The 26,735-nt window shown below is 35.3% G+C and overlaps 1 protein-coding gene across 3 annotated transcripts in view; it reads right to left on the bottom strand.

Moving 5' to 3' along the window:
* Ak1 (Adenylate kinase 1) overlaps positions 1-26,735 on the bottom strand; it is a 139,794-nt gene that overhangs the window by 39,962 nt on the left and 73,097 nt on the right. For 2 of the 3 annotated variants that reach the window (XM_069818028.1, XM_069818027.1), the window contains exons 2-3: positions 19,387-19,468; positions 9,887-9,962 (exon numbers count right to left, since the gene is read on the bottom strand). In XM_069818028.1, the coding sequence (XP_069674129.1) occupies positions 9,887-9,962; positions 19,387-19,389 (79 nt within the window). In that variant the 5' untranslated portion in view covers positions 19,390-19,468. The remainder of the gene's footprint in view (positions 1-9,886; positions 9,963-19,386; positions 19,469-26,735) is intronic. The other variant, XM_069818026.1, reaches the window with a different exon arrangement.

Raw genomic sequence — 26,735 nt, 5'->3', positions numbered from 1 at the left:
TCCTTCCATTTGTCTGGTACAATTTCCTTTTCCCAAATAGTAAGTACAAGCTTATAAATTTCGCTAGATAATGCGCTCCCGCTTCTTGCATTAATTCTGCTGGAATTTGATCGATTTGAAATTCATTCCGAACATTTCTATTTGGCCTATGTACATTTATTAGTTGCCCAAAATAGTTCTTCCATCCGTTCAGGATTGAATGAGAATCTGCAAGCGTCACCATTATCATCTTTGACCACAATTACCCTTGCCTGATATCAGTTCTTAAATTCCTTTATACCCTTACATAAATCTCGTTTTCATTCTTACTATTTGTTTCTACCTCATTGAGTTTTTCTTTCAAGTAATCTCTCTTTTCATTCCTAAGTGTACGACTTGCTTCTCGTCTTTATTGAAATAAATATCTTTATTCGCCTCAACTGGATCCTGTAAAAATTTCAATTTTGCCTGTTTCCTTCTTTCTACTACCGTGCAACTATCTTCGCCAAACCGCAGTTTCTTGATCTTAGTTTCATAACAACGTATGCTCTGCTCGGCTGCAATTTTGATACTATCTCGGATATTTTCCTACACACTATTAACATCTAATTCTTCCTCAACTTCGTTGGAACTTCCTAAAGCTGCAAACTTATTTGAAATTTCGACCTGATAATGTTACTTAGTTTCCTTGTGTTTTAATTTCGGGATATTGAATCTCTTAATATTAACTTGTTGCTCTGCTCGCTTGGCTGCTGATAGCCTTTCTCTTAATTCTGCAATTACTAAATAATGGTCAAGATTACAGCCTGCCGATGCCGCCTGAAGGTTCGAATGTCTACTATACTAGTATGTCTCCGTTTATCTATCGAGATGTGATCTACAGTATTTGGTTGTGTGTCACTCCATCTGGAGAAGTCCAAGTAGGCCTATATTTATGTATATGCTTATGGGGAAAAGTTGTATTTTTGACAATTAAATTTTTTGATGTGGCAAAGTTCACTAACCTAACTACATTATCATTACCAGTCACGTGTAGGCCCTCTTTTCCAATAGTCGGTTTAAAAATATACTCCCGTCCTACTTTAGCATTGAAATCCCCAAATAAAATTTTCATATGATATCTAGATAATTTATCAAAAGCGTGAAGCTATCCTTTATATGGTCATCTTTCTCTTCTGTAGGGGTCTGAGCATTTATAACTACGATATCGCTCTTAAGTACTAAATATCATAACCTGCCACTGATAAATTCGACCTTTTTACTGTTGATTTTATTCTTTTGTAGATAATGAATCCTATTCCTAATTGGTGATTATTGTTTCCTTCCCCATAATACAAATGATCTCCTATTTGTGATATGCTGTTCCCATCTAACCTAACCTCCTGTACTCCCACAAAGTCTATTCTTTATCTAGCTAGTTATTTTGCTACTAATGTTACCCCTCCTGTTCTATATAGACTTGTAACATTCTAAATACCAAATCTCATAATCATAACGTTATTTTTTTGGTGTAGTTGTGCCAGAGAATCAGTCCCATTCCGAGGCTTATTGTATGGATTCGCAACAAGCTGTTTTATTACAATGATGGGTTGTTAGCCCTTCCCCCAACTGGCAAGCTGGAGGACCACCTCTTATCGGTTATCCGCGACTGCTTATTCAATATATTCGCAGCTACGCTCCATACCTGGAGGCCGTCTCCTCTATCCGCAACCTGAGGACGCGACATGCCGCGGTGAGAGGGACTCACAATACATATAATAATAATAATAATAATAATAATAATAATAATAATAATAATAATAATAATAATAATAATAATAATAAAGAATTCCTTACTGGGTTTTAAGGAACACGAAGGGTCATTGCCGCCTTCACATAAGCCCGCCATAGGTTCCTATCCTGAGCAAGATCAATCCAGTCTCCATCATCATATCCCACCTCCCTGAAATTCATTTTAATATTATCTTCCCATCTACGTCTCGGCCTCCCCAAAGGTCTTTTTCCCTCCGGCCTCCCAACTAACACTCTATATGCATTTCTGGATTCGCCCATACGTGCTACATGCCCTGCCCATCTCAGACATCTGGATTTAATGTTCCTAATTATGTCAGGTGAAGAATTCAATGCGTGCAGTTCTGTGTTGTGTAACTTTCTCCATTCTCCTGCAACTTCATCCCTCTTAGCCCCAAATATTTTCCTAAGCACCTTAAATTCAAACACCCTTAATCTATGTTCCTCTCTCAAAGTGAGAGTCCAAGTTTCACAACCATAAAGAACAACCGATAATATAACTGTTTTATAAATTCTAACTTTCAGAATTTTTGACAGCAGACTAGATGATAAAAGCTTTTCAACCGAATAATAACAGGCATTTCCCATATTTATTCTGTGTTTAATTTCCTCCCGAGTATCATTATTATTTGTTACTGTTGCTCCCAGGTATTTGAATTTTTCCACCTCTTCAAAAGATAAATTCACAATTTTTATATTTCCATTTAGCAAAATATTCTCGTCGTAGACATAATCATATACTTAGTCTTTTCGGGATTTACTTCCAAACCTATCTCTTTACTTGCTTCAAGTAAAATTGCCGTGTTTTCCCTAATCGTTTGTGGATTTTCTCCTAACATATTCACGTCATCCGCATAGGTAAGCAGCTAATGTAACCCGTTCAATTCCAAACCCTCTCTGTTATCCTGGACTTTCCTAATGGCATACTCTAGAGCAAAGTTAAAAAGTGAAGGTGATAGTGCATCTCCTTGCTTTAGCCCACAGAGAATTGGAAACGCATCTGACAGAAACTGACTTATACGGACTCTGCTGTACGTTTCACTGAGACACATTTTAGTTAATGGAACTAGTTTCTTGGGAATACCAAATTCAATAAGAATATCATATAAAACTTCTCTCTTAACCGAGACATATGCCTTTTTGAAATCTATGAATAACTGATGCACTGTACCCCTATACTCCCATTTTTTCTCCAATATAATAATAATAAATAATAAATGTAATAACATTATAGGTGAAACCAAATGAAATTAAACTTACACTTTTTATTGTTGAAAGCGGCACGCTAGTGTGCCGTGAGATTCGCTAGGTCTGCCGCGAAACTTTTAATACTTTTCTGGTGAAAATAATTATGATAATTTCATTCAATACCTTTTTTTAAAAAATAGAATATGATGCTTATATTTTAAAAATCGAATCTATGCATTTGCAACACAAAATCAGCTTTAATGAGCTTAAACGCGAAAATTTGGCACAATAGTATAAATATCATGAAATAGGTTATTATGGATTTATGAACTAATGCCAAAATATGCAAATATAGGCAACATAAAATTTTGTTTGATAATCTTAAATGTTGATTATTCGTGAAAATAATTAGTCAGTAATTAATTACAGTCAATGGAAAATATATGCAACAGCATGAACTTCCTGGCACTAGTAATTACAATTTCATTAATAAGGAAGAGAAATAATTACAGTTACACAAGATAGTGAAAATGCGTGTTTAGAAGCCGTACAACGTAACGCGCAAAGACATAAGATAAAAAAAGTTCGTTACAATATTTAGGAATTGCATACCGAAAAAAAAAAATACAAGCGAAGTACATTAAAAAGGAAGCAGAGGACGATGTGGAAGAAGGAAAAGGGATAGAAGAGTAAGAAAAGAAAAACGAGAGGAAAGAAGAGGAATGAAACGAAAAGAGCGATTAAGAGAAAGAAGAAGGAGAATAATAATTGCAGACAAAAGAGAAGGAAGACAAAAGAATAGAAGGGGAAGTAAAGAATGGTGCTCCTGCTGAATTCGATCAGCGTCAGAAACAAATGCTGCTAGAATAAGAAAAGTTAATGAGGCAATCATGTACATTAAGTATCTGGCATCTTGCCACTTAACGAGTATTTGGCAATTCCTTCCCAGATACTAGGCATTGTTAACCTTAGAATTTGTAAGGTCAAGGTTGATGTCGTTAGTATTTCAAAAGAACTGCAACCAACAGGAGGTAGAATTCAAAGCCTACATTCCTTATTCTAAATTCAAAGTTTCATTCATTTATTGCTACAAATATTAATCTTTAACACAAAATAAGTTATTTTAATTTTAGTAGGTTATTTTACGACGTTTTATCAACAGCTTAGGTTATTTAGCGTCTGAATGAGATGAAGGTGATAATGCCGGTGAAAAGAGTCCGAGGTCCAGCACCGATAGTGTTTATGTAACAATAGTATAGAATATGTAAGAAAGAAAATTCCTACATCTCACTTGATTTGCTTTGGATGTCAGTGTATGATAACTAATAAGTTACATTACGAACATATTTGTCATTGTGTTTTATTTTATTGTGATCAGATATCCGAATGAGTGAACACTATAACTTCCTACGCTAAGAAGTTCTCTAAGTTTATTCAGTTGCGTAAACTGAACACTACAAATAACCATAGGAAAAAAGTATTTCACAGGATTTAGGTCAGATGGTTATTTTGGCGTACAGCGAAAACCTTCAAGATTCATTCAGGTCTATGATTAACCAAATTATGTGCATAGATTACGCCATATGCTTTCTTGTGCCACATGTCTTCTCCTCGGTTACTTGGCATCAGAGACAGAGAATGAAAATCTAAATTTCGTAAACATGTTTAGGAATTATTTTTAAACAAAGATATTTTAATTGTAAGGAGTGCATTTGTAAAAGAAGTAATCAAACTCAGTTTCGTTGGAAAGAAGGGAAAATGTTTTCGAAGTGAGATTTGATAGGCTCTGAAGTAGAATTTCAAGTTTCAAATCATGTGTTAAGAGAAAGTCTTGGAGACATTAGGTCTATACAGTACATAAAAGAGTGGAAATCCGTATTCTTCTTGAAATAAATTTTAACGTTACGTTTTTTCTAAAAGACAGCAAGGTAGTACGATATATGAACGTTTACAGATGTCTTCTATAAGAAATTCTTGGGGAGACAAATTAAATTCTAATAAAAAAATAAGGTCAGTATCAAACATTTAAGTTTCAGTTTATTGATGTTGATGTTCTGCTGATCGAATGATTCACATTAGAACACCTACCAAACATTAACCTACAAAGTTTTTAATTGTATCCACTCTGTCTGCTTTCTATAAATTTCCTTTTACAGTTATATTAATTTGAGAAGCAAATACATCAATTTAAATACTGTACGAAATGGAAATATAAAAATTGTAAATTTATCCTTTGAAGAGGTGGAAAAATTCAAATACCGGGGAGCAACAGTAACAAATATTAATGATACTCGGGAGGAAATTAAACACAGAATAAATATGGGCAATGTCTGTTATTATTCGGTTGAGAAGCTTTTATCATCCAGTCTGCTGTCAAAAAATCTGAAAGTTAGAATTTATAAAACAGTTATATTACCGGTTGTTCTTTATGGTTGTGAAACTTGGACTCTCACTTTGAGAGAAGAACATAGGTTAAGGGTGTATGAGAATAAGGTGCTTAGAAAAATATTTGGGGCTAAGAGGGATGAAGTTACAGGAGAAAGGAGAAAGTTACACAACACAGAACTGCACGCATTGTATTCTTCACCTGACAGAACTAGAAACATTAAATCCAGATGTTTGAGGTGGGCAGGGCATGTAGCACGTATGGGCGAGTCCAGAAATGCATATAGAGTGTTAGTTGAGAGACCGGAGGGAAAAAGACCTTTGGGAAGGCCGAGACGTAGATGGGAAGATAATATTAAAATGGATTTGAGGGAAGTGGGATATGATGGTAGAGACTGGATTAATCTTGTTTAGAATAGGGACCAATGGCGGCAATGAACCTCCGGGTTCCTTAAAGGCCAGTAGGTATATATCTATTTAAATGTGAAGGGAAAAAGCAACGGTGACTTGTTAAGACGTTATAACGTTTTGAAGATTCGATACAGTAGCGCTCAAAAGTATTTTGTAATAAGAGTTTTTGGTTGTCAACACTCTTTATCTACTGAAATAACAATAGAGATGGGAAAAGTTGTTATTTTCTCGTAACAGTTCCAACTGTTCCAGTTCCATGAAAATACTAGGTTCCAAATAACAGTTCCAAATTAAAGTACCACCATATATTATATAGCCTACGCCGAAGTTCGATCCACAGCACCGGATCGAATCCCACTCCTCCAGTGTTTTCCCTTTGTGGCCTGACTCCACGTTGTTACCACAACAGATAAATTCTGTAGGATCAGAAATTAATTTTTACATTATATAATATAGTTCCATACACGGCCGGATTGATGCTAGCTTCGCTTCTCATTTAAAACGAAAGGAGCATCAAGTCGGCCGTGTTCCATAACATCGAGTATATTGTAACAGCAAGTATTTTGTATAACAGGCACAGTATTACTAGTATGTAATGTAACAGTGGTGTTTTGGAACAGGCCGTTACGTTATTTTATAGTCATAACTCATAATGTAGTTCCATAACATCGAGTATTTTTTGTAACAGCAAGTATTTTGGAACTGCAAGTATTTTGTATAACAGGAGTATGTAATGTAACAGTGATGTTTTGGAACAGGCCAGTCAGCATAGATCTCACTGGAAGAGCTACGTACGACTAGTACGTAATGTAACAGTGGTATTTAGGAACATGTATGTACGTACGACTAGTATCTAGTATGCAATATAACAGTGGTGTTTAGGACGCTAAATGATCACTTACTTCCCTGTATGCCATGTGATGCAGTACGATGTCATAATGAGTCGAGATGTGAATTCCTAGAAATGAAATCTTTTCTAATGCTAAATTGAATTCGTAGATCAGGTTTGTTCGAAGCAGGAAATGTAATGTAATTTTAAATTATTTGTAAATTGGTCACGAAATCGAAATGGATCCCAGTGGTAAATAAAATCTAACCTATACTTCCTCTTCTGCTTAGCTGAAGGTCACAGTAATGTTCAATTTCTCCAAAAAATGCGTAAATAAAAGCTATAAGAATTTCGGCCGTGCTAAAATTCATATTAATAATGTACCGTCATGAAGAATAATAATCTCATTGTAATGAACTATGAAAATTTACCGTTGTACTTTTTTTAAACAAAAGAACTTCAATAATACAGTCATGTTTTAACAGACTTTAGTTTAATTTCAAGAATTGGTAATGAAACTAAAACTGTAAAATATTTGGAAATAAAACCTAACCTATATATTTTCATCTCCCTTGATAAAATTCACAATGTAGTTACTCTAATACAGGCATTATGTTGTTTGATAGAATCCTATACTCAATTAACATCAGTTCCAAGATAATGTGTACATTTTTAAAGACGATCTTCGTATCTTTACTATTTATCTTTTACTTTTCTAGGCTGCCCTCAATTCAGTGTCATGTATTGAATTTATATTTTATTTAGAAATGATCTGTATAGCGCTAAATGCGCTGATCGATCAATAAATTATTTTAAAAAATCTTTTACTTTAATTTCCAACATTTATTTCAGTACGACGAAGGATTCCTAATTCTGATTTCAAACAGTGGCACCAACTTATATGGTCTCGTGGGATCCGAGCCCACTCAATAATTTATCGTGTTGTGAGATTTATTTAACTTAAGGCTTGTCAAATATTTGAGCCCACTCACTGTTTTCCAAAAGTTGGCGTCACTGCTTTCAATAGTACCAAACATGTGCCGTTCTGTGGAACAGACATTGTCATAATGTAGTTCCAAAGTGAAACGAGTATTTGTAACCGCAAGTATTTCGTACTAGCTCAGAGCAACACTGTTATTTTGGAACGTAGTATTCCAAGGTGCTGTTACTTTTTGGAACAGTTCCAAACAAGGAACGGTTCCAAAACAAACGTTACGTTATTTTTTTTCCCACCTCTAAATAACAAAGAGAGTCGTACTGATGTGTCAGTTACTAAGGTTCTTCACATTGCTGTGGTCACGCTGTCTGAATACTCGTAAGTTTTGTTTACATAAATAACAATTTGAATTTCTCTGGCTCATAAGTATTTGGTAATACATTCTACTGTCATAAATGTAACATTTTTAGTGTCCTGCATGTAATTACTTGTTTTTATAGACTGAAGGCATGCGAAATAAAAATAATATTCAGTAGAATTATGGGAAGCTGCATTAAATGCCCTTCGACAAGGCAAAACACAATCTTCTATTGCCAAGGAATTTTATATACCACAACAACTAATAAGTGTGTAGTATCGGCGTTATAAACAAACAGGTAATGTAAATAATAAGCCCAGATCAGGTCGTTAAAATGTTATGTTTTATTTAACGACGCTTGCAACTGCAGAGGTTATATCAGCGTCGCCGGATGTGCCGGAATTTTGTCCCGCAGGAGTTTTTTACATGCCAGTAAATTTACTGACATGAGCCTGTCGTATTTAAGCACACTTAAATGCTATCGACCTAGCCCGGGATCGAACCCGCAACCTTGGGCATAGGAGGCCAACGCTATACCAACTCGCCAACCACCCGATCAGGTAGTCTTCGGAAAACTTCAATCAAGGTAAATAGAATCATAAAAAGCAGTCTTCTGCTAACCCACTGAAGTCGGCAATGGTAATACGGAACGATCTGGAAACAAATGATGGATTAAAACTTCATGTTTCAGCAGTAATGCGTCCCCTAAGTACTCAAGGTTTACATGCTAGGCCGCCTAACCGAAAGCCACTGATATCTGGGGGGGGGGGAAAAAAAAAAAAAAAAAAAAAAAAAAAAAAAAAAAAAAAAAAAAAAAAATGGAAAGGCCAGACTGAAGTTCGCAGAAATATATTCCAAGTGGGTCTTTCAAGACTGGTCTCGCATCTTATGGAGTGACGAGAGTAAATTTAATCTATTTTACTCTTATGGTATTACGTATATACCTCGTTCCATAAATGAAAGAAACAACAAGAGGTATCAGGTTCCTACAATAAAGCACTGTGGTGGTAGTGTCATGGTCTGGGATTGTTTCTCCAGGAGTGGTGTTGGACCTCTGACTGAAGTCGAGGGCAAAATGGATCGTTTCATGTACCGGAATATCCTGGAAGAATATATGGTGCCTCAGGGAAGGAGATGCATGGCACGGCAATGGATTTTCCAACAGAACAACGATCCGAAACACGTGTCACCCCATGTCAAAAATATGTTTAAATAAAAAAATTAGGATTTTGGAATGGCCAAATCAAAGCCCGACTTAAACCAATAGAACATCTCTGGGAGGAGTTGGATGACGTGTTCGTTGCAGACAGTACTCCAATAAACATCAATTTTTGGAGATTTGAAGGGAAGAGCGGATGAACATTCCAAAGGAACGTCTGGAAAAATCCGTGGATTATATGCCAAGAAAATGTAGTGCTGTCATCAAACCAAGAGATTATGCAACAAAATATTAAGTTCTTTTTCTCTAAAACAGAAGGATTTATTTATATTCAGTTCATTTCAAAGTTACAAAATACTTTTGAGCTTTTGTCATTCGAAAAATAATTTTTGTTTACATCAGTTTTCATCACATTATGTATACATTAATGTAACTTGTAAGAGAAATATATGCTTTTCATTGCAACAGTGGAGAAATTGTTTTGAATTCTTTTATGCCCACATAATTTCGAAATTGTCATCCTACAAAATACTTTTGAGCGATACTGTATATCCTCATCTATAAAGAAGGCAAATGGGGGGGAAAGGAAGCAAATGAAAAAGTAAAAGGAATGGGAGAAAGAAGAGAAGAAACAAAAGGGGTAGCAAGAGGAGGAAAAGAATAAGGAGTTAAAAATAGGATGAAGAATAGAAAGAGGAAGAGAAGGAATATCTGGTCTCTCGATGCCGCTGTACTGGCTAAGTTCAGCTGACTGGCCACAACGAACAGTGTTTAGCATTGGAAATATCACATTGGAAAAATATATGGAAGTCTACGTGATTTAATGGACACATTTGCATCGTTACTTACCTAGAACCCATATGATTGGCAATTTAGCTTCTTTCAATGGTGTCAGGTCATAGTCCTTGGTCTCAAGTTGGTCGGACTGTAAAAAAAATAAATTTCCAATAATGTAAGAAATCAGTTAACATTAAAACATGCCTAATATCAATTGCACAATAAAATTGTCATTTTTTTTACTTTTTTGTTAGACAAGACTTGATAACCAACCATAACGAGCTCGATCGGGATCTTGCAATAACAATGATTAATACATCCTCTATGTTAACGTTATGTATAATCTTAGCGTTGTATTGTCGTTGCCTTCGATGTTATTCACATACAGCACGAATAAATAAAATGTCGAACAAAAGAATGGTAAAAGAACGAACGAATGAATGAATGAATAGATAAATAAATAAACAAATAAATTTAAATGAATAATTAAATAAAATAATAAATGGATAAATAATTAATTGAATAAAATATGTAAATAAATAATTGAATGAATGAGTAAATAAATAAATAGATAAATAAATAAATAAATAAATAAATAAATAAATAAATAAATAAATAAATAACAATAAATGGATGAATAAATAACGGAGTGAATAATTGAATAAATAAATAATAAATGAATAATTGGATAAATAAATAACTGATTGTATAATTGAATTAATGAAAAATAAATAAATAAATGAATAAATAAATCAATAAATTAATTAATGAATAAAGAAGTGAATAAATGAATGCATAAATAAATAAATAAATAAATAAATAAATAAATAAATAAATGGATGAATGAATGAATAAATGGATAAATAAATAAATGAATAAATAAATAAATAAATAAATAAATAAATAAATAAATAAATAAATAAATAAATAATGTAGGAGTTTCGATTTATCGAGTCTGTTTATACATTTTGTCAGGTTGTTCTAGAAAGAAACTCTACCTTGATCGGTCCCAAGGCCGGATATGGAACAAGGAGGTTTAAGGAGTGAAGTCTCAAATCTCTTTTTAAAACCTATCAAGAAAAGAAGCAGACCAACTAAGCTTTCTGCTGCATGGGTTTAAAATGCAGCCTCTTCAAGATATTAGACTGTTCCAAACCCCTGCATACTCCAAATAAATATAATTGAAAAGTAAGTAACGGAAAGAAAGCGGACTGATCCAAAAGACAACAAATTGGCCAGATTCAACTATTACCTCTACACGTGTTGGAGGGAGGGGTAGTGAAACAGAAAGATAAAGCAGATAGAAGTGAAATATCTCGCCATGATGGAGATAGAAAATGGCAAGGCATTGATGAATTACATCAGATATTTTTTTATTGATTTACAACGGGGAATTCGAGAACTTACGAGCAGGACTGGAGTGACATACTTAATTTAAAAAAAGCTAATAAAGGAAAAATCCAGCTACGGAAATTTATTAATGAAATAAATATGTCCGTTACATAAACGAGAAGGAAGAATTAATATTAACATTTTCTTGTATATTGCCCTAGCAACGATGACACAGAAGAAAATAAAACTCAGTTTTATAAATGCTTACAAAGTAGTATTGGAGATATAAACATAAAAATCTTTCTTTTAGATTATTAGAAACGAACAAAGCAAGGGCAAGTCGAATATAATTGTGTAATTATCCAAAGAGCAATGAGAAGACACAAAAAGGAACAAGGAACACAAGAATTAAGAGATATCCAGGAATAAATAGTGACTATGAATTCCTAATTTCAGAGATTGTTTCTATTCTACAGAATAGATGAAAGAAAAGTACAATAAAGAATAGTAAGACGGATCTACAAAAAATGTTTTAAAGTATACAAGTGAAAGGTATTCGAGTAGAATTCTAGGAGAAATGTGAAGAAACATGAACAAAAGCAGAGGATATAGACAAAGATAAAGAACAAGATCTATAGAAGTCATGGGTATAGTAGAAAATAGCCTTTTATTAAACAGATAAACAAGTATGAGAGACATTTAGACCAAGGACAAAGAAAGTAACAGAATAACTCTTCTCGGGTTCTCAGCCAGGTGAGTTGGATATTAGCTTCCAAGCTTTCGACGGCTAGCTCTGCCATCTTCTTCAGGGACGAAGAAAGTAACGTTTTGATGTATTCCGGAAATTTAAGGTATTAATTGGTTATTTTACGACGCTTTATCAACTACTATGTTCATCTAGCGCAGTCATGTCAATTGATGCCTATAGGAGCAAGCGCGCGCTTCAGAGCTCAGGAGAGCCTGAGCGCTTTACAGCGGAAAGGAAAGAGACAGACGAAAGAGGTAGTATATGCCGCTTGGTCGAGCTATATACAGGGATGGCCAGCATTGATTCAATAGATAAAGAGAAGATAACTTATTAAAACTGTATACATGTTAATTTCTAGCTTTGTCTGAGAAATCTAAGTGCATTATCAGAATGTAAGTTTTAATTTTAATGCTCATTTTTCACAAGTTTTGTTTTTTTATTCAAAAGGAATATTTTCTCAACTTTTTTTTTATAGAAAAATGAAATTTTCAGATATAGGCCTATTTATTTAGCAGCCTTACAGGTACTGAAACAATGTTTTCGTAAATGTAATATACCGTAAATACGTATTACTGAAGATAGTGCATTACAAATTTTGAAAGTATTCGCATGGAAAATTAATGTTTATAAGGAAATGAATTAACAAAGCAACTACTGTTATATCATAAGCAAAACATATGTGCTCATATGTTGTAAAAATGTCAGCTCTATAGCTTCAGCTGATATCGAGAAAATTATTTAATATTCTAATGATAGGAAGCTGCTCACCAATATCACCTTAAACGCATTATGCGATAAGAGTTTTGTTATGTAATATTAGTTACACTTAAAACATACGCGGTACCTAGGTAACTTTTCTTTGTACTATACTATTGCTTTGATTAGTTTATTGATTACTGTTATAAGGTTAAAGATACCATCAATATCAATTCTAACTTACCATGTCACACTCAATCTCTTTCTTTTTCTGGATATCAGAATGATGTGTTTCATTCGCATAGAGTAGTATAGTTTTAGGTACTATGGAATTTATGTAAATATTCCTTCTTAACTCTTTATTATGTTATTAATGTTTAAAAGACAATTGCAATATTAAGAAATTGGTGTAAATACTTTTGTTTTATAGACAATGTAGATAATATGAAATAGAACGAAGCCATGTAAAAATAAATACATAAAATTTCACGTTCCGTTTGAAGTTTGTGGACCACTGTTTTCTTAATCCAACAGGCTCCTTATTCCTCCTTCCATAAGTAGCGCTTGATGCCCGCGCACGACGTCAAGATCAGAAAAATGCGCTTGCTTTGACATCACTGATCTAGCGTCTGAGATGAAGGTGATAATACCAGCAAAATGAGTCCAGCGTGGAAAGTTACCCAGCATTTTCTCTTAATGTATTGAGGGAAACGTCCGGAAAAACCCTCAACCAGGTAACTTATCCCAACCAAGATTTGAACCTGGACCCGCTCGTTTCACGGTCCGACATGCTAACCGTTACTTCACAGCGGTGGACTGAAATTGAAATTATGGTGAAGGAAATGATAGGCCTAAGTAAGTGAAAGAAATGTCTTTCCTTTGACATTTTCGGAGCTATTTTAGGAATGAAGATGACAAAGAGATGTGACAAAGAGAACATTTTGAAAAAGTAATTGAAGAGACAAAGAAAGAAATGTGAGTAGCAACAATTTGGAGAAATTATAGAAGAAAATCATAGAGAAAATAAAAACCATTTTAGAGGTGTAACGAGTATAATGAGCCCAGCAGAATGCTCTCTCATTTTTTAGAATCAAAGAAAGTAAAGTAGAACGACGGATAAAATGTCTTCAAAAACTTTTAAGCGCCAATGAACCATACATATATTTTGGATGGAAGAAGAGGAACACCAAATAGACACTCGAGAATGTGGAAATGTAGAAGAGACATTATGGAAGAATTCATAAAAGCTATTAGTAAAATGATATTAGGGTCTACGCAGATCATCTGGGCACTACCAAATTTTCTATGAAATGATTAAGTATAACCAAAATAGAGTGGAAGATAAGTTCTTAAAGATATTGCAGAGAGCCTGAAAATAGAATAAGACGGTGGAAGATCGGGGAGTAGGTATTTTGATTTCTCGCTATTAAAGAGGAAACAACAGTGAATGTCAGAATCACAAAGATGTTTCACGTCTTAGTATGCCAGACAAATTATACTCCAGAATACTGGAAGCAAGATTTAGACAAGAAATGGAAAATAAACTGTACGAATCATATAGTGAATTCCGCCAGAGAAAAAGTACCAAAGATACATACAGACAAATACGAGGAATAGAAAAAGTTAAATAATATTATGATAGAGGACTATGTTTTGTAGATCTAGAGTAAATCTTCGATACATTTCCTATGCAAGAGCTATGGATTGTAGAGGGTTGCTACAAAAAACCTTTCTGATTTCTATGAATCTGAGCTGCATGTGAATAGCACCAATGGAAAGAGAAACTCAAAAAAAGAACATTGTTTTCCTAGTTGGTAACACTGCCTCATAATAGCGCATATAAACAAATTTGTTCATTGTTGAGGCGAAATGGTTGCTATAGAATAGAGAACAGAAATGCTTGAGTTTCATGTGAACTAGTCGATTATTAATGTGCAACGGCATTACCGAACAAAATTTGATGAGATCCACCCAGTGGGTCTGCATTCCGTAAATGGTACACTGATTTTAAAGCAAGATTCTTTGCAAACGGTTGCAATTTCATCCGTACTGACTACAGTTGCTGCAAACCCTAAAACCAGAGAACAAAATTCTAAGAAAAAATTTCTGCATAAGTGTGCAGACTTTATTTTGAAAACGATGATGAATTGATTAGTTCCGTAGTGTTTTCTGACGAAGCCACTTTTCAACTTTCTGGTAAGGTGAGCGACATGACCTCAGAATCTGGAAGTCAGAATATCCGCGCACCTACGTGGAACTTGGCTATAGATTTGATGTGTGCCATGTTACCTAGGGGGAACACATTGAATATCTTTTAGTTAAGGAACTAAACTTTTTGAATTTCTCTTTCCATTGGTACTTTTTTCATGCAACTCATATTCATAGAACGTAAATTACAGTGTTCAAAACCGGAAAGACCTTTTGTAGAAGTCCTTTGTTGAAGAAAAAACAACATAAACAGAGAAGTCCTAAAGCACATTTCTGCAAAAAAAAAAAAAAAACACAGGTGATAGGCCAATCTCAGAACAGGAAATAAATCGGTGAATTGTAGTTACAATAGGTGTCAGACAAGATATCTATTGTCACTATATTTACTTAAAACATTAACGGACGAAGTTTTTAAGGCAATAGAACAAAAGGTGAGAAAATATCAAGTTTGGAAATACAGAATGAAACCTCTAAATATATCTGAATTAGACGTCACAGTACTGTTTGCTAGTTCGTAAGAAAACTTTACAAAGAAACTTCGACATACTAAGTTCTTTACGACTGGGTAAAGTAAGAAATGTATGCTGTAGCTCATGGAAAATTAGAACTAGCAGAAAAATTAAAACATTTTGGAATTAAAATCAATGAGAATGCAACATTTGAAGAAGAGATAGACTGGAATATTAAACGCTGACCAATCCTACTATGCTGTTAATGAAACATTCCTAGGAAAGAAGAAAGTAAACAAATCGACATTGTGTACCCGAATATTTTCGTATGGATGGTAATCATGAATAACGAGTAGATAATAAAGAGGCAAGACATACAGACAGCTGAAATGAAATATTTGAGAAGATTTGTATAAAAAAACTACAAGAATGATATTGAACATTTACAAAATAATGCAGAACAAGTTCAGCTTAGATGGTATGGATTTATTTTATTTTAGTAGATTATTTTACGACGCTTTATCAACATCTTAGGTTATTTTGCGTCTGAACGAAATGGTGATAATGCCGATGAAATGAGTCCAGGGTCCAGCACCGAAAATTACCAAGCATTTGCTTATATTGGGTTGAGGGAAAACCCGGAACAAAGCTCAACCAGGTAACTTGCCCCGACCGGGAATCGAACCCGGGCCACACCTGGTTTCGCGGCCAGACGCGCTAACCGTTATTCCACAGGTATGGAATAGATGGTATGGACATCGAGTAGGTCTAATAAAGAACTTGGAGAGAGTTCGTTACAGTGGTGCTTGGCAAAATTTCCTCTACAGGCGATGATAATGAAGTGATTTACAGTAACTGTTTCAGTGATTGATAATAAAAGAGAAAGGAGCTGCTCAAAACTTCTGCTCTATGTCTTTCTACTTGAAATAATCAGATATTAAACCAGTAAGCAAAGTTTCTAGCACGGATTGCTGGTTCTTGCATTCGACCAATAGTGTATGTTTATCATCATCATCATCATCATCATCATCATATTACTCAAGACATTTTGACATTTTTGCTTCCATAACATGGATAAAAGCAGATTATTTTTTATAGATTCCATAATAATTACCGTTTTTGACTTGAGAACACAGTTATACAGTTTTCTATAATGTTTAACATGCGACGTAAACATTGGCAGCAGAGGAAGAGAGAAAGAAATTGACTATTCAACCGATGACAGAAGTCACATTCCAGGCTTATGTTAAAGTTGGATGGAGGTCCTACTTCAGATCGCCGAACTTGAAGATAAGGGTGGGATGTGACAATTATTGTCTTTCTCCCATCCTTTGCCGGCAATGTTTCCTTCGCCTATCCGATATTATGGAACGATAGAAAGTTTGCTGTGACTAGAGCACTACTATCACAAGTTTAAGCTGTAGAAAAAATTTTAAGCTGAAATTATTCATTAAGTGTCTTAGAAATATAAGATACAGCTTTGTCAGTTCGGAACTTGTCAAAGGTCTCATGTGCATGTGCAAATTCTTCAGCTTAATGAATGGTTCCATCCATCCATCCATCCATCCATCTATGGACAGTTACAAGTACTGTACTAACGAAATTACTATACCATGCAACGCGTCTGTTTGAATTTAACAAATTAGTGGTTATGCATAGACATTCGCTAGTTAATTCATGTCCACACCTGTGGAGTAATGGTTAGCGCGTCTGGCCGCGAAACCAGGTGGCTCGGGTTCGAATCCCGGTCGAGGCAAGTTACCTGGTTGAGGTTTTTTCCGGGGTTTTGCCTTAACCCAATACGAGCAAATGCTGGGTAACTTTCGGTGCTGGACCCCGGACTCATTTCACCTGCGTTATCATCTTCATTTCATTCAGACGCTAAATAACCTGAGATGTTGATACAGCGTCGTAAAATAACCCAATAAAAAAGTTAATTCATCAATAGCTGTATATTACATGGATTAGAAGTATACGCCATTCTAAATGCTACAAAGGCGTCACTCTCAAATCTTCATCATTGAACACACATCTTGTCCGTGCCTTCACCCTCATGAGGTTTATCTTTGAATTATTTGTAGTAGTGATATTGATACTGTATAACCTGGCTAGCTAATTGGCCTCGTATTCGTTCGAGATTGGTGAGAAATTTCGTATAAACCATAAATGAAAGTATGGGTCATGCGTTATCTCGTGAAACCAAACGCTTACGTGTGCTGTAGCATATAGTAAGAACCTTATGGTGGGGGTACGTGAGCTTGCTGGCTACAAGCAAAAGCCTAACAAGGGAGGGTAGCTTCTCAGTCCACTTTCTTTTTTATTTTTTTTATTTTATTGGGTTATTTTACGACGCTGTATCAACATCTAGGTTATTTAGCGTCTGAATGAAATGAAGGTGATAATGCCGGTGAAATAGTCCGGGGTCCAGCACCGAAAGTTACCCAGCATTTGCTCGTATTGGGTTGAGGGAAAACCCCGGAAAAAACCTCAACCAGGTAACTTTCCCCGACCGGGATTCGAACCCGGGCCACCTGGTTTCGCGGCCAGACGCGCTGACCGTTACTCCACAGGTGTGGACCCCACTTTCTTCTTCCTCTGACGCGCACCTATGTTTCACAAGATAACGAATGACCTATAAGTACAAATTAAGTAGGCCTACATTTTATATTTTGCCCTTCATGTTACAAATTGAAAATAAACATTATAAAAAGTTTTAAAGTGAAGACATTGATATCTTATTGAAGTCCCACACTACAACTTCTCAGGTGCACCAAATGTGCTACGACTAGACCAGAAAAATACATCTTCATAAAATCTTTTGAGTTCATCGTCTTCAGGGAAATATTGTCATGCCATCATCACTTAAAATAAGACGGACATGTCTACTTTCTCTTACAGATGTGCAAATACATGTATTAGGCCTAATGTCAGAAACACAATAAACCCTTTTTGGCTAAAAATAAACTTGGTATGATTTCTCAAATAACAGAGTCGATTATTTTGAACTCTACGAATATGAAGTATGATCAAGTACCTTATCCACACATACGAAATTTAATATTAGGACCTACTTGTAAGGACCAGTAAACAATATATAGCTCATTATAGTAAACTATTAACTCTAAAATCATGAAGTGAACTATAATATTTCTGGACCTGCGGTAGGATAGTGTCTATAAGCTACAAGCCGGAAGATCGAAAATTCGATTCCGAATGGGGTCATGGATTTTTTTCCATTTTTCTTAATTCTTACGCTCGCACAATGGTCCTGACGTTCAATCTGCCTTTAACAGAAAGAAGCACAAGATTACTTCTTTATTGCTACTCAGTGCCGTTTGTTTTGTGAGATGAGAACCATACCATCCCTGCACCTTAAAGGGTAGTAATGATAGAATTCGTTTTTTTTTTATTTATGAAATTTTAAGATTTACTTTTTTTATTTATTTTTAGAATTATTTTAGTTTTTATGGGTTTTTATTTTATTATTAATTATATAATTTATTTTATCTGCTTTCTATGTTAATTTTAAAACTGACATAAATCTGTGGCTTGAATGTGCAGTTCTGAAAAAAATAATAATCAAAGCTCAGTTTTAACTTTCTTCTTTCACTAGTTTTAATAATTATCGATGCAAATTAACGTACTAAACGTTCTAGAATCAACCTATGTGACAGTGCACCACGGAATGAATCCTTAAAATTCATATTCTTCTAAAATATCAAAATTGGGTGATATATTTACTCAAAACTTGAAAATCGTGCCTTATAGACACACGTTTGAAAAAGGAATGTCGTCGAAAGTTTTCTGTCTTGAGCTCATATTTTAATTTTCAATAGATCCATTTTACTTCATAATACTTACTAAATTCCTTATACCCTTGTGAATTCATATTTTTTCCCTTTCCTGTGAGAGAAAATATCTGAATTCAACACAGGTTTTGGTATGTAAATTAAGATTAGAGACTTGTGCTTAATTTTTCATATAATTATCTTCTCACAAACACTGGTATACCTTCAATTATGAAATAGTGTAGACTCAGGAAAATTAAGCAAAAATGAAGAAAAAGTATCATGATCATGCCCTATTTGCTACCAAAAAGTGAAACAAAAGATTGTAGGTCATGGAAAGAGCACACTTACCATGGTTTACCGTTGTAGGTCCGAGTTGATCAATCCACTGGGTCCTCTGTGCACCCGCCGGTTTGTTTCCGAGCACTTGTTACTGTGGTAGACACAAGCAAAATACCGGTAAAAATAAAGCTGGTGATGTTGGCGAGATATGCCGGCTAATTTTGCAGCTTTCGCTGGCAAGCTCGAGTGTGATTGTTTCAAGGACGAGGAGTCTTCCCGCACATTGAGCTCTGCTGTGGGGATAGGACACGGGAAAGGCTTGTGCGCCTGTCGCGTTATTTTAGACAGTCGAATGGAAACAGCTGTTGACACGCATGTCCTGTCCAATGGGGTCATCTCTCAGCGTATGGGTGAATCCGTGGAGGTCGCGATGAAGCAGGGGGAACAGAAAGCAGGGAGCAGGTAGAGGTCTTTAAATTCACTGTTCAGACCGCGCGGGAATCTGGAAGATTTGACTTCGAGGGTTCAGGCTTCAGTACTCTAAACAGCATATCTGACGACTGTATTCTTTGACGTTCCGAATTTTTTATAGGCTGAGATGAGCACGCAATAGAAAAATGTAGATACAAAATTTGAATTTCATAATATTCGTACAGTTCCAGAAAAAAATAAATGGGCCGCTTAATTTTACTAAGTTCCGGATATAAAAAAGTACAACGCGTTGATCATGTGCAGTAAACAAGAGCGTCTATATGTGAATGCTACTTGTGGACAGTCTTGCGAAGCTTGTTGCCTACATAGAGGAGGACTGCTACCAAGACCTTCAATTTTTTTCTGGTTCTGTACATTAACTGTGCTATCTCATCGAATTGGGAAATTTTCTTTATTATTGTTTAGAATTTGTAACAAATAGATTTGGGACTTTTTAAAATTTGTTTGTTTTATTGGATGTTTCAGCTGCAATAGCCAGAAGTGATCCATATGTATTTTCTTGCAAAAAAACTAGTTCCGATAAAGTATGACTAAACAGTAAAATCACCAAGGAATAAATAAAAAAGAATAGGGCAGAGGCCAAAAATGTCTTTGCTAATTTCTTATTCGCCAATAAATAATCATCTTATCATAAATATCACCGTGAAATACTATCGTAATATATAAAAGTGAATGTGACTGTGTCTCTCTGTGTGTGTGTGTGTTTGTGTGTGTCTGTGTCTCTCTGTGTGTGTGTTTGTGTGTGCCTGTGTCTGTCTCTCTCTGTATATGCGTCTGTGCTTGTCTGTCTATGTGCGTATGTATGTATGTATGTATGTATGTATGTATGTATGTATGTATGTATGTATGTATTTTATTTTAGTAGGTTATTTTAGGACGCTTTATCAACATCTTAGCTTATTTAGCGTTTGGATGAGATGAAGGTGATAATACCGGTGAAATGAATCCGGGGTTCAGCATCGAAAGTTACCCAGCATTTGCTCATATTGCGTTGAGGGAAAACCACGGAAAAAACCTGAACCAGGTAACTTGCCCCGACCGGGATTCCAACCCGGACCACCTGGTTTCGCGACCAGACGCGCTAGCCGTTACTCCACAGGTTTGGACTGTATGTATGTATGTATGTATGTATGTATGTATGTATGTATGTATGTATGTATGTATGTATGTATGTATGTATGTATTTATGTATGTATGTATGCATGTATGTATGTTCTCTATACAAATCTACACAGTTTGACCGATATGTGCCAAAGTTGCACATTTAACTTTCATAACCAGGGGAAAAACATAGGCTACATTAAAATTGTGCAAATGAACGTTAAATTAATTAAAAATAAAAAATAGAAATAAATACGATCAAACATTAATGTACAATATTAAAAAGAAATCTTACATAGTCAATTGTTCTTTATTATTGTCTGTTGTATTCAACATCGACTTTCAAGATGCCATGGAAAGTATAACACGAAATTAAATAACTTTGTTGATACAGCATGAAGGCCAAAATCTAGACAATTCATGCAATAAGTATATGTAAAGTGTTAACCTCTCAAATAATGATTATATATACGCCACAAGAAATCTGAAAGAAGAAATATCTCTATCACTGCAATCACTTGATATCCCACCATCCGATCGTCTTAACATTCTCACCTCGAATGAAGGAAAGTGAGAACGGAGCTAAGAAGAGGAGCATTCGAAGAGTGAAGTAATTTGCAGCATAAATGGAAAGGCATATGTCTATACAAGGTGTATACACCAGCTAACTAATGGATACGAGACCATCGTGGTTTATAATGCAGTGAATGGCAAGAGACTATCAAGATGACAGCAAATGTTTCTGCAGTTAGATCTGTATCGGGACGATCTCAAAACGATCACCTCTGTAGGCGCTGCCACAGGGAGACAGAAACTCTTGCCCAGTTTTGGGATTCTGCTCTCAGGGTGATATATTAAGGAATATGCGTCGTCATAACATTCATTCCATTATAGCTGCAGCACTAAGAGATTTTAGAAGTCCACGGCCTAGGAGAAATGGAAGCCACAGAAGAATCGATAAAATTGCCTTTAAGAACAAAAGCAAAGGTTATATTATCGACCCAACCATCAGGTTTGAAAGCCTTCAGTCCTAGCCTTTAGAAGTTAATCAGGAAAAGCAGAGTATTTATACACCTACCATTTCATATTAGCCTATAAAGAAAAATACGAACTTGACGATATAGAGGTAGTGGATCTACTCATTGGCGCTAGAGGAACAATTCCAGGCTTCTTAGCAAAATTTTGGAAATCTGTTTACCTCTCAATATCTATTTTAAAATAAATAACTATCGCCACTATCAGTGGTCTCTTAAAAATAATAAAAAAATATTGATATTATTTACCTTAATTATTATTGAACTTTTTAGGATTTTTCACTGTTGTAAACAATAATTGTCTTTAACTGAACATTGTATTTAATGAGTTATATAATTTTTTTATTATCTGGTACGCTTTGTCTACGGGTAAACTCAAAATCTGAGGAAGAAAAATAATAATAATAATAAAAAATAAAATACATAGTCCAGGACCTTATTATGAATTTCTCAATGCAGTTGTAGATAGTGAGCAGGCTGTGTTTTATAAATGAATTCTTAAATTCTTTAGAACCACAAGGATTTCTACCACATATTGCAATTTAATACTTAATATTGAATCACTAATAGTACTATTGCGAAATATTGACCCATCAAAATTATGCAATGGAACAAGAATTGGTGTGAAAAAAACTCGTGCAAAACGTAACAGACGTGACAATATTAACTGGCAAAACGAAAAATGTTTTTATCCCACGCATTTCTATGATAGCCGCTAACAAGTCTTTCGATTTTAAGCAACTTCAATTTCAGTGCGACTAGAATTTTGTAATGACCATATTAAAATAAAGCTCAAAGACAGTCACTCAAAGTTGCAGACATTCACTTAAAAACTGCGTGTTTTTCACATTCTCTGAAAAGTGAGATTACTGTTCACCAAGCTTTCATCTAAATAGAAAATAGATCTCCCATCGCGCCGGAAATCTGCTATTGTTCTTAAATATCTAGCGCGCCAAAATATGATATCCGGTCTCTCTACTAATATTTTATGCTTGGCGTTGCACTTCCTCCACTTGAAACCAGTTTTGTGCAAAATCCTTCTGAGTGCCTCAATCCCCCACGAAAAGTTAATTTTTTCCCTAATTACAGGTAATAATTTTCTGCATGTGGGCACTATCTTATTAACACTATAGAACTTGTGCACAGTTCTACGAATGACACAGTCAAAATCATCAATATCCACGTTTCTTTCTTTTCTTCTCGGACGGCGTTTCCCTGGTGATTTTATTGGTGATTAAGAGCTTGATGCGTTCTTAATTTTCAATTCTTTTCTTATATTTGTAATAGTTGCCACAGATAAGCCTGTGTAAGCAGCAGCTCGTTCTGTTGCACGGACCAGGGGAATAGCCTATTCACAGTATTCAGCCTCTTTTCCTGGTCACACTTCTTAATTACACTCGCGATTATATTACGCGCTTCGCTGTGAATTGTTCTACCTTTTTTATTCACCATTTCACTCGTATATAAAATACCTAATACTTCCACACAGTCATACACTACTACAAACTGAAGACTGCATATTTTTGGACGATTAATACTTCCCACTCCGCTCTTCTCGGCTTAGCTGTAGCAACAAAAGAATCTACCTGCAACCCCCCCCCCCGCACCGATGGCAAGAATACCTCAGGTCCCAGCACTAAACTCGTCGGAGGAAGACAGTAGATGGGGCATTGGTTACTGCTTTACTTATTTCATCTGCCCATAGATGGAAAAACGGGAATCAACTCCGATTCAATTGTCACTAATCTATGCCTATCTTAATTGCTGCAGTTCGCTGATTTGCTTAGCTACATAAAAATTCGTGTATTGGAGTATTTCTAATGGCGAAACATTTTGAGTTTAGTATTTGTTGGTTATGTAAAAATACACTCCTTGTCTGGATGTATCTTAATCAAGATTACTGCTGTAAAAATTTTGTAATATTTATTTTAATTTATCTACCTTAATGTACCTTTAGGGAGGCCGAGACGTAGATGGGATTTAATACAGAAATGAATCTGTCTTCTAAGTCGTCAGAATCACCTTCACATGTAACACAAGACCACATAGGTGATTTATGATGCTCTCTTTCCACATTTGTGCGGCGGCTTTAAGCTTTTTGCCATGTGCCAAATGCCAAATTGATAGCCCATCCATTCATATTTGGTCCTTATCAATTTCCTAATTCCTCTATGGCGGTCCGATAGAAAGAGGGTAATGTTCATTTTTACTTTTAGGCGATCTAGAACTTTTTCGCATGCTGCTTCGCCTACGAAGTCTATAATCTTATCTGAATCGAGGTCCATTACACTGTAAGTCACATATTTTGCACTGTAACTAGGTGAGTCAAATTGGCCATCACCGCGATTCGGACGTTTTTATTTTTTAAGGAATTGATAAGTTCTTCATGAATCTGAAAATAAGTACATCTGACTGTTGGTTCTACGAATTTTGAAATTATTTTATAAAATGTTCTCTTGCCGATGAAACATAGTTGTAAAGTTTTTGAAAATTTTTCAAACTATTTGTATCTTATATCGCACAAGTATAACGCAGAACTCACTGCTATGCTTCACCTCTGTTCGGACTTCCATTCCCAATTACGGGCATTCTGGCACACTGCATTAACTTTCAGCAATGGTCCTATTGTTTCTACCAAATATTTGTAAAAGAGGAATGACAAATATTACAAAAGAAAAACAAAATTTGTAACGCTGACAAAAAAAAAACACTTTTTGACTCCCTATTTACTTTCTGTTTCATGTGCAGAATCCTCGGAACCTGATGAATTAGAATTTGAAGTTTCTTCTTCTATTTGAAAATATGTCTCTAAGTCAGCTTCTGCTCTCCCACATCTGATTCACCACACACATTTCTTAGCATCTCTCACCCTATCTCACACTGCACAATAGGGATGGGCGAAAAATAACGTAGCAGTTACTTTGTAACAGTTACTTAATTGTAACGGGCACAAAAATAACTTGAACACGAAATTACTAGTTACTCGCTGTTACACTGTTACTTTCGTCTGGATGTAACTTCTGCAAAAGAAACTAGTTAAAATAACGTCATTACGTAGTGTTCAACCGGTCCACGAGATAGCGCGGCATTACTAATGTGTTTCACCATCTGGTTACAAAAATATCAACTAAGTCTGTTCCCTAAAGTAGAGCACAGAGCACGGTTTCGATCAGAGCCGAGAATGTGATATTTCACAATATTACTGTCATTAAATCTGTAAGAAAATGTATTAAAAAGGGCTATACTCTTCATAAAATATTTCCATCAGAAGTGGAATGTGTATATGCAAGCTAAACCATCACAAAAATTAGTCATGATGAATAAATCAATTTAGTTTATTATATATCGTAAGCTATTGATGTCCTTCGTAATAATATAAAGTTTGAAAATAATTAAAATAAATTATTATTGCATGATTTGTCGCATTAGGGGCCTATTAATTTCATAGGTGGATCTAGCCTTTCAATATCGTGGGCGGGGAGAAAGTTTGAGCTTGTTTATATAGGTACCGATAAAACTACTTTAAATAATTTCTTAGACTTTGTCTACACTTCTATAAAGTCGTCATATCTTATCTTTTTAGCAATGCTTTCATGGGCGGAAGCAAGTGGGTAGGTCAGGGAGAGGCTTTGGCTTCCTAAATCTCAAAAGAAAATTTAAAAAATATGTGTTAGCACTGAATAAATGCAAAAAGTAAACTGAAAACAAGGTACATTTTAGAAAACCTGTCTAATATTAAAATGAAACTATGTGACACAAATCCATACTATTCAGTTACTATCCCCCCCCTCACCGTTCTGAAATCACCAACATTGTACCACAGCGAGGGATATGCTGGAGGGCACTGGCAAAGGCTCGCGCAACCCCTTTGTTAAATATTTATATTGGTTCCAAGATCTTTGTTAAAATAACTCGCAAGGAAATACACTCAGGGACAAAAAAAACCGGACACTTTAATATTTGCTGGTATTTTGCAAAATATTATCTTCTCTTACAATGTTATGGTAGCCATCTGTTGTTATGGAGACGTGTATACATTGTTGATTGTTTTTTGTTTTATAAACAAGCCATTACAATCAAATATTCCAATTTTGCTTTCGGAGTCTCAACTATAACAATTTTGTCTCAAACATTTTGTGCTTCATTATCGTTATCATTCGTTATTTCTTTATTTTTACATTTTCTGAGTTTAAGTGGGGTTGTAACATTTGTCTTAAAACAAGATGCGACCTGAAGATGTGGCTCGAGCTGTAGCCCATTACGATGATGGACGCAGTGTACGTTACATTGCAAATGTTATGAATATGGCTAGAAGCACAATCCATGATGCCATTAAACGGTATAGAGAGACCCTAGAATATCCCAGAAGACCAGGTTCGGGTCGTCCAAGAGCTACAAATCCAAATGAAGACAGGTATATGGTGTTGAGAGTTCTTAGGGAGCGCAACCTGCCAGCTACTAGTGTAGCCCAGCAATTTGTTAACATGCATGGACGCCCAATTTCGGCCAAAACAGTTAGAAGGAGGTTGAAAGCAAGTGGACTGATATCAAGTGGACCTGCAACTGGTCCCAGACTTCTCAGGATGCATCGAGTTGAACGACTGCGTTTTGCAAATGATCACAGGGATTGGAGAAATGGACAGTGGAGCTGTGTTCTGTTCACCGATGAGTCCCGTTTCAATCTGTGCTCACCTGATGGACGTGAAAGAGTTTGGAGAAGGAGGGGAGAACGATTTTCACAGTGTTGCATTACCGAAAATGTGCCGTATGGAGGTGATGGAGTGATGGTTT

Source organism: Periplaneta americana, chromosome 2, assembly GCF_040183065.1.
Source record: "Periplaneta americana isolate PAMFEO1 chromosome 2, P.americana_PAMFEO1_priV1, whole genome shotgun sequence".
In the NCBI taxonomy this organism is placed as follows: domain Eukaryota; kingdom Metazoa; phylum Arthropoda; class Insecta; order Blattodea; family Blattidae; genus Periplaneta; species Periplaneta americana.
This window is presented reverse-complemented; position numbering and strand designations above follow the sequence as displayed.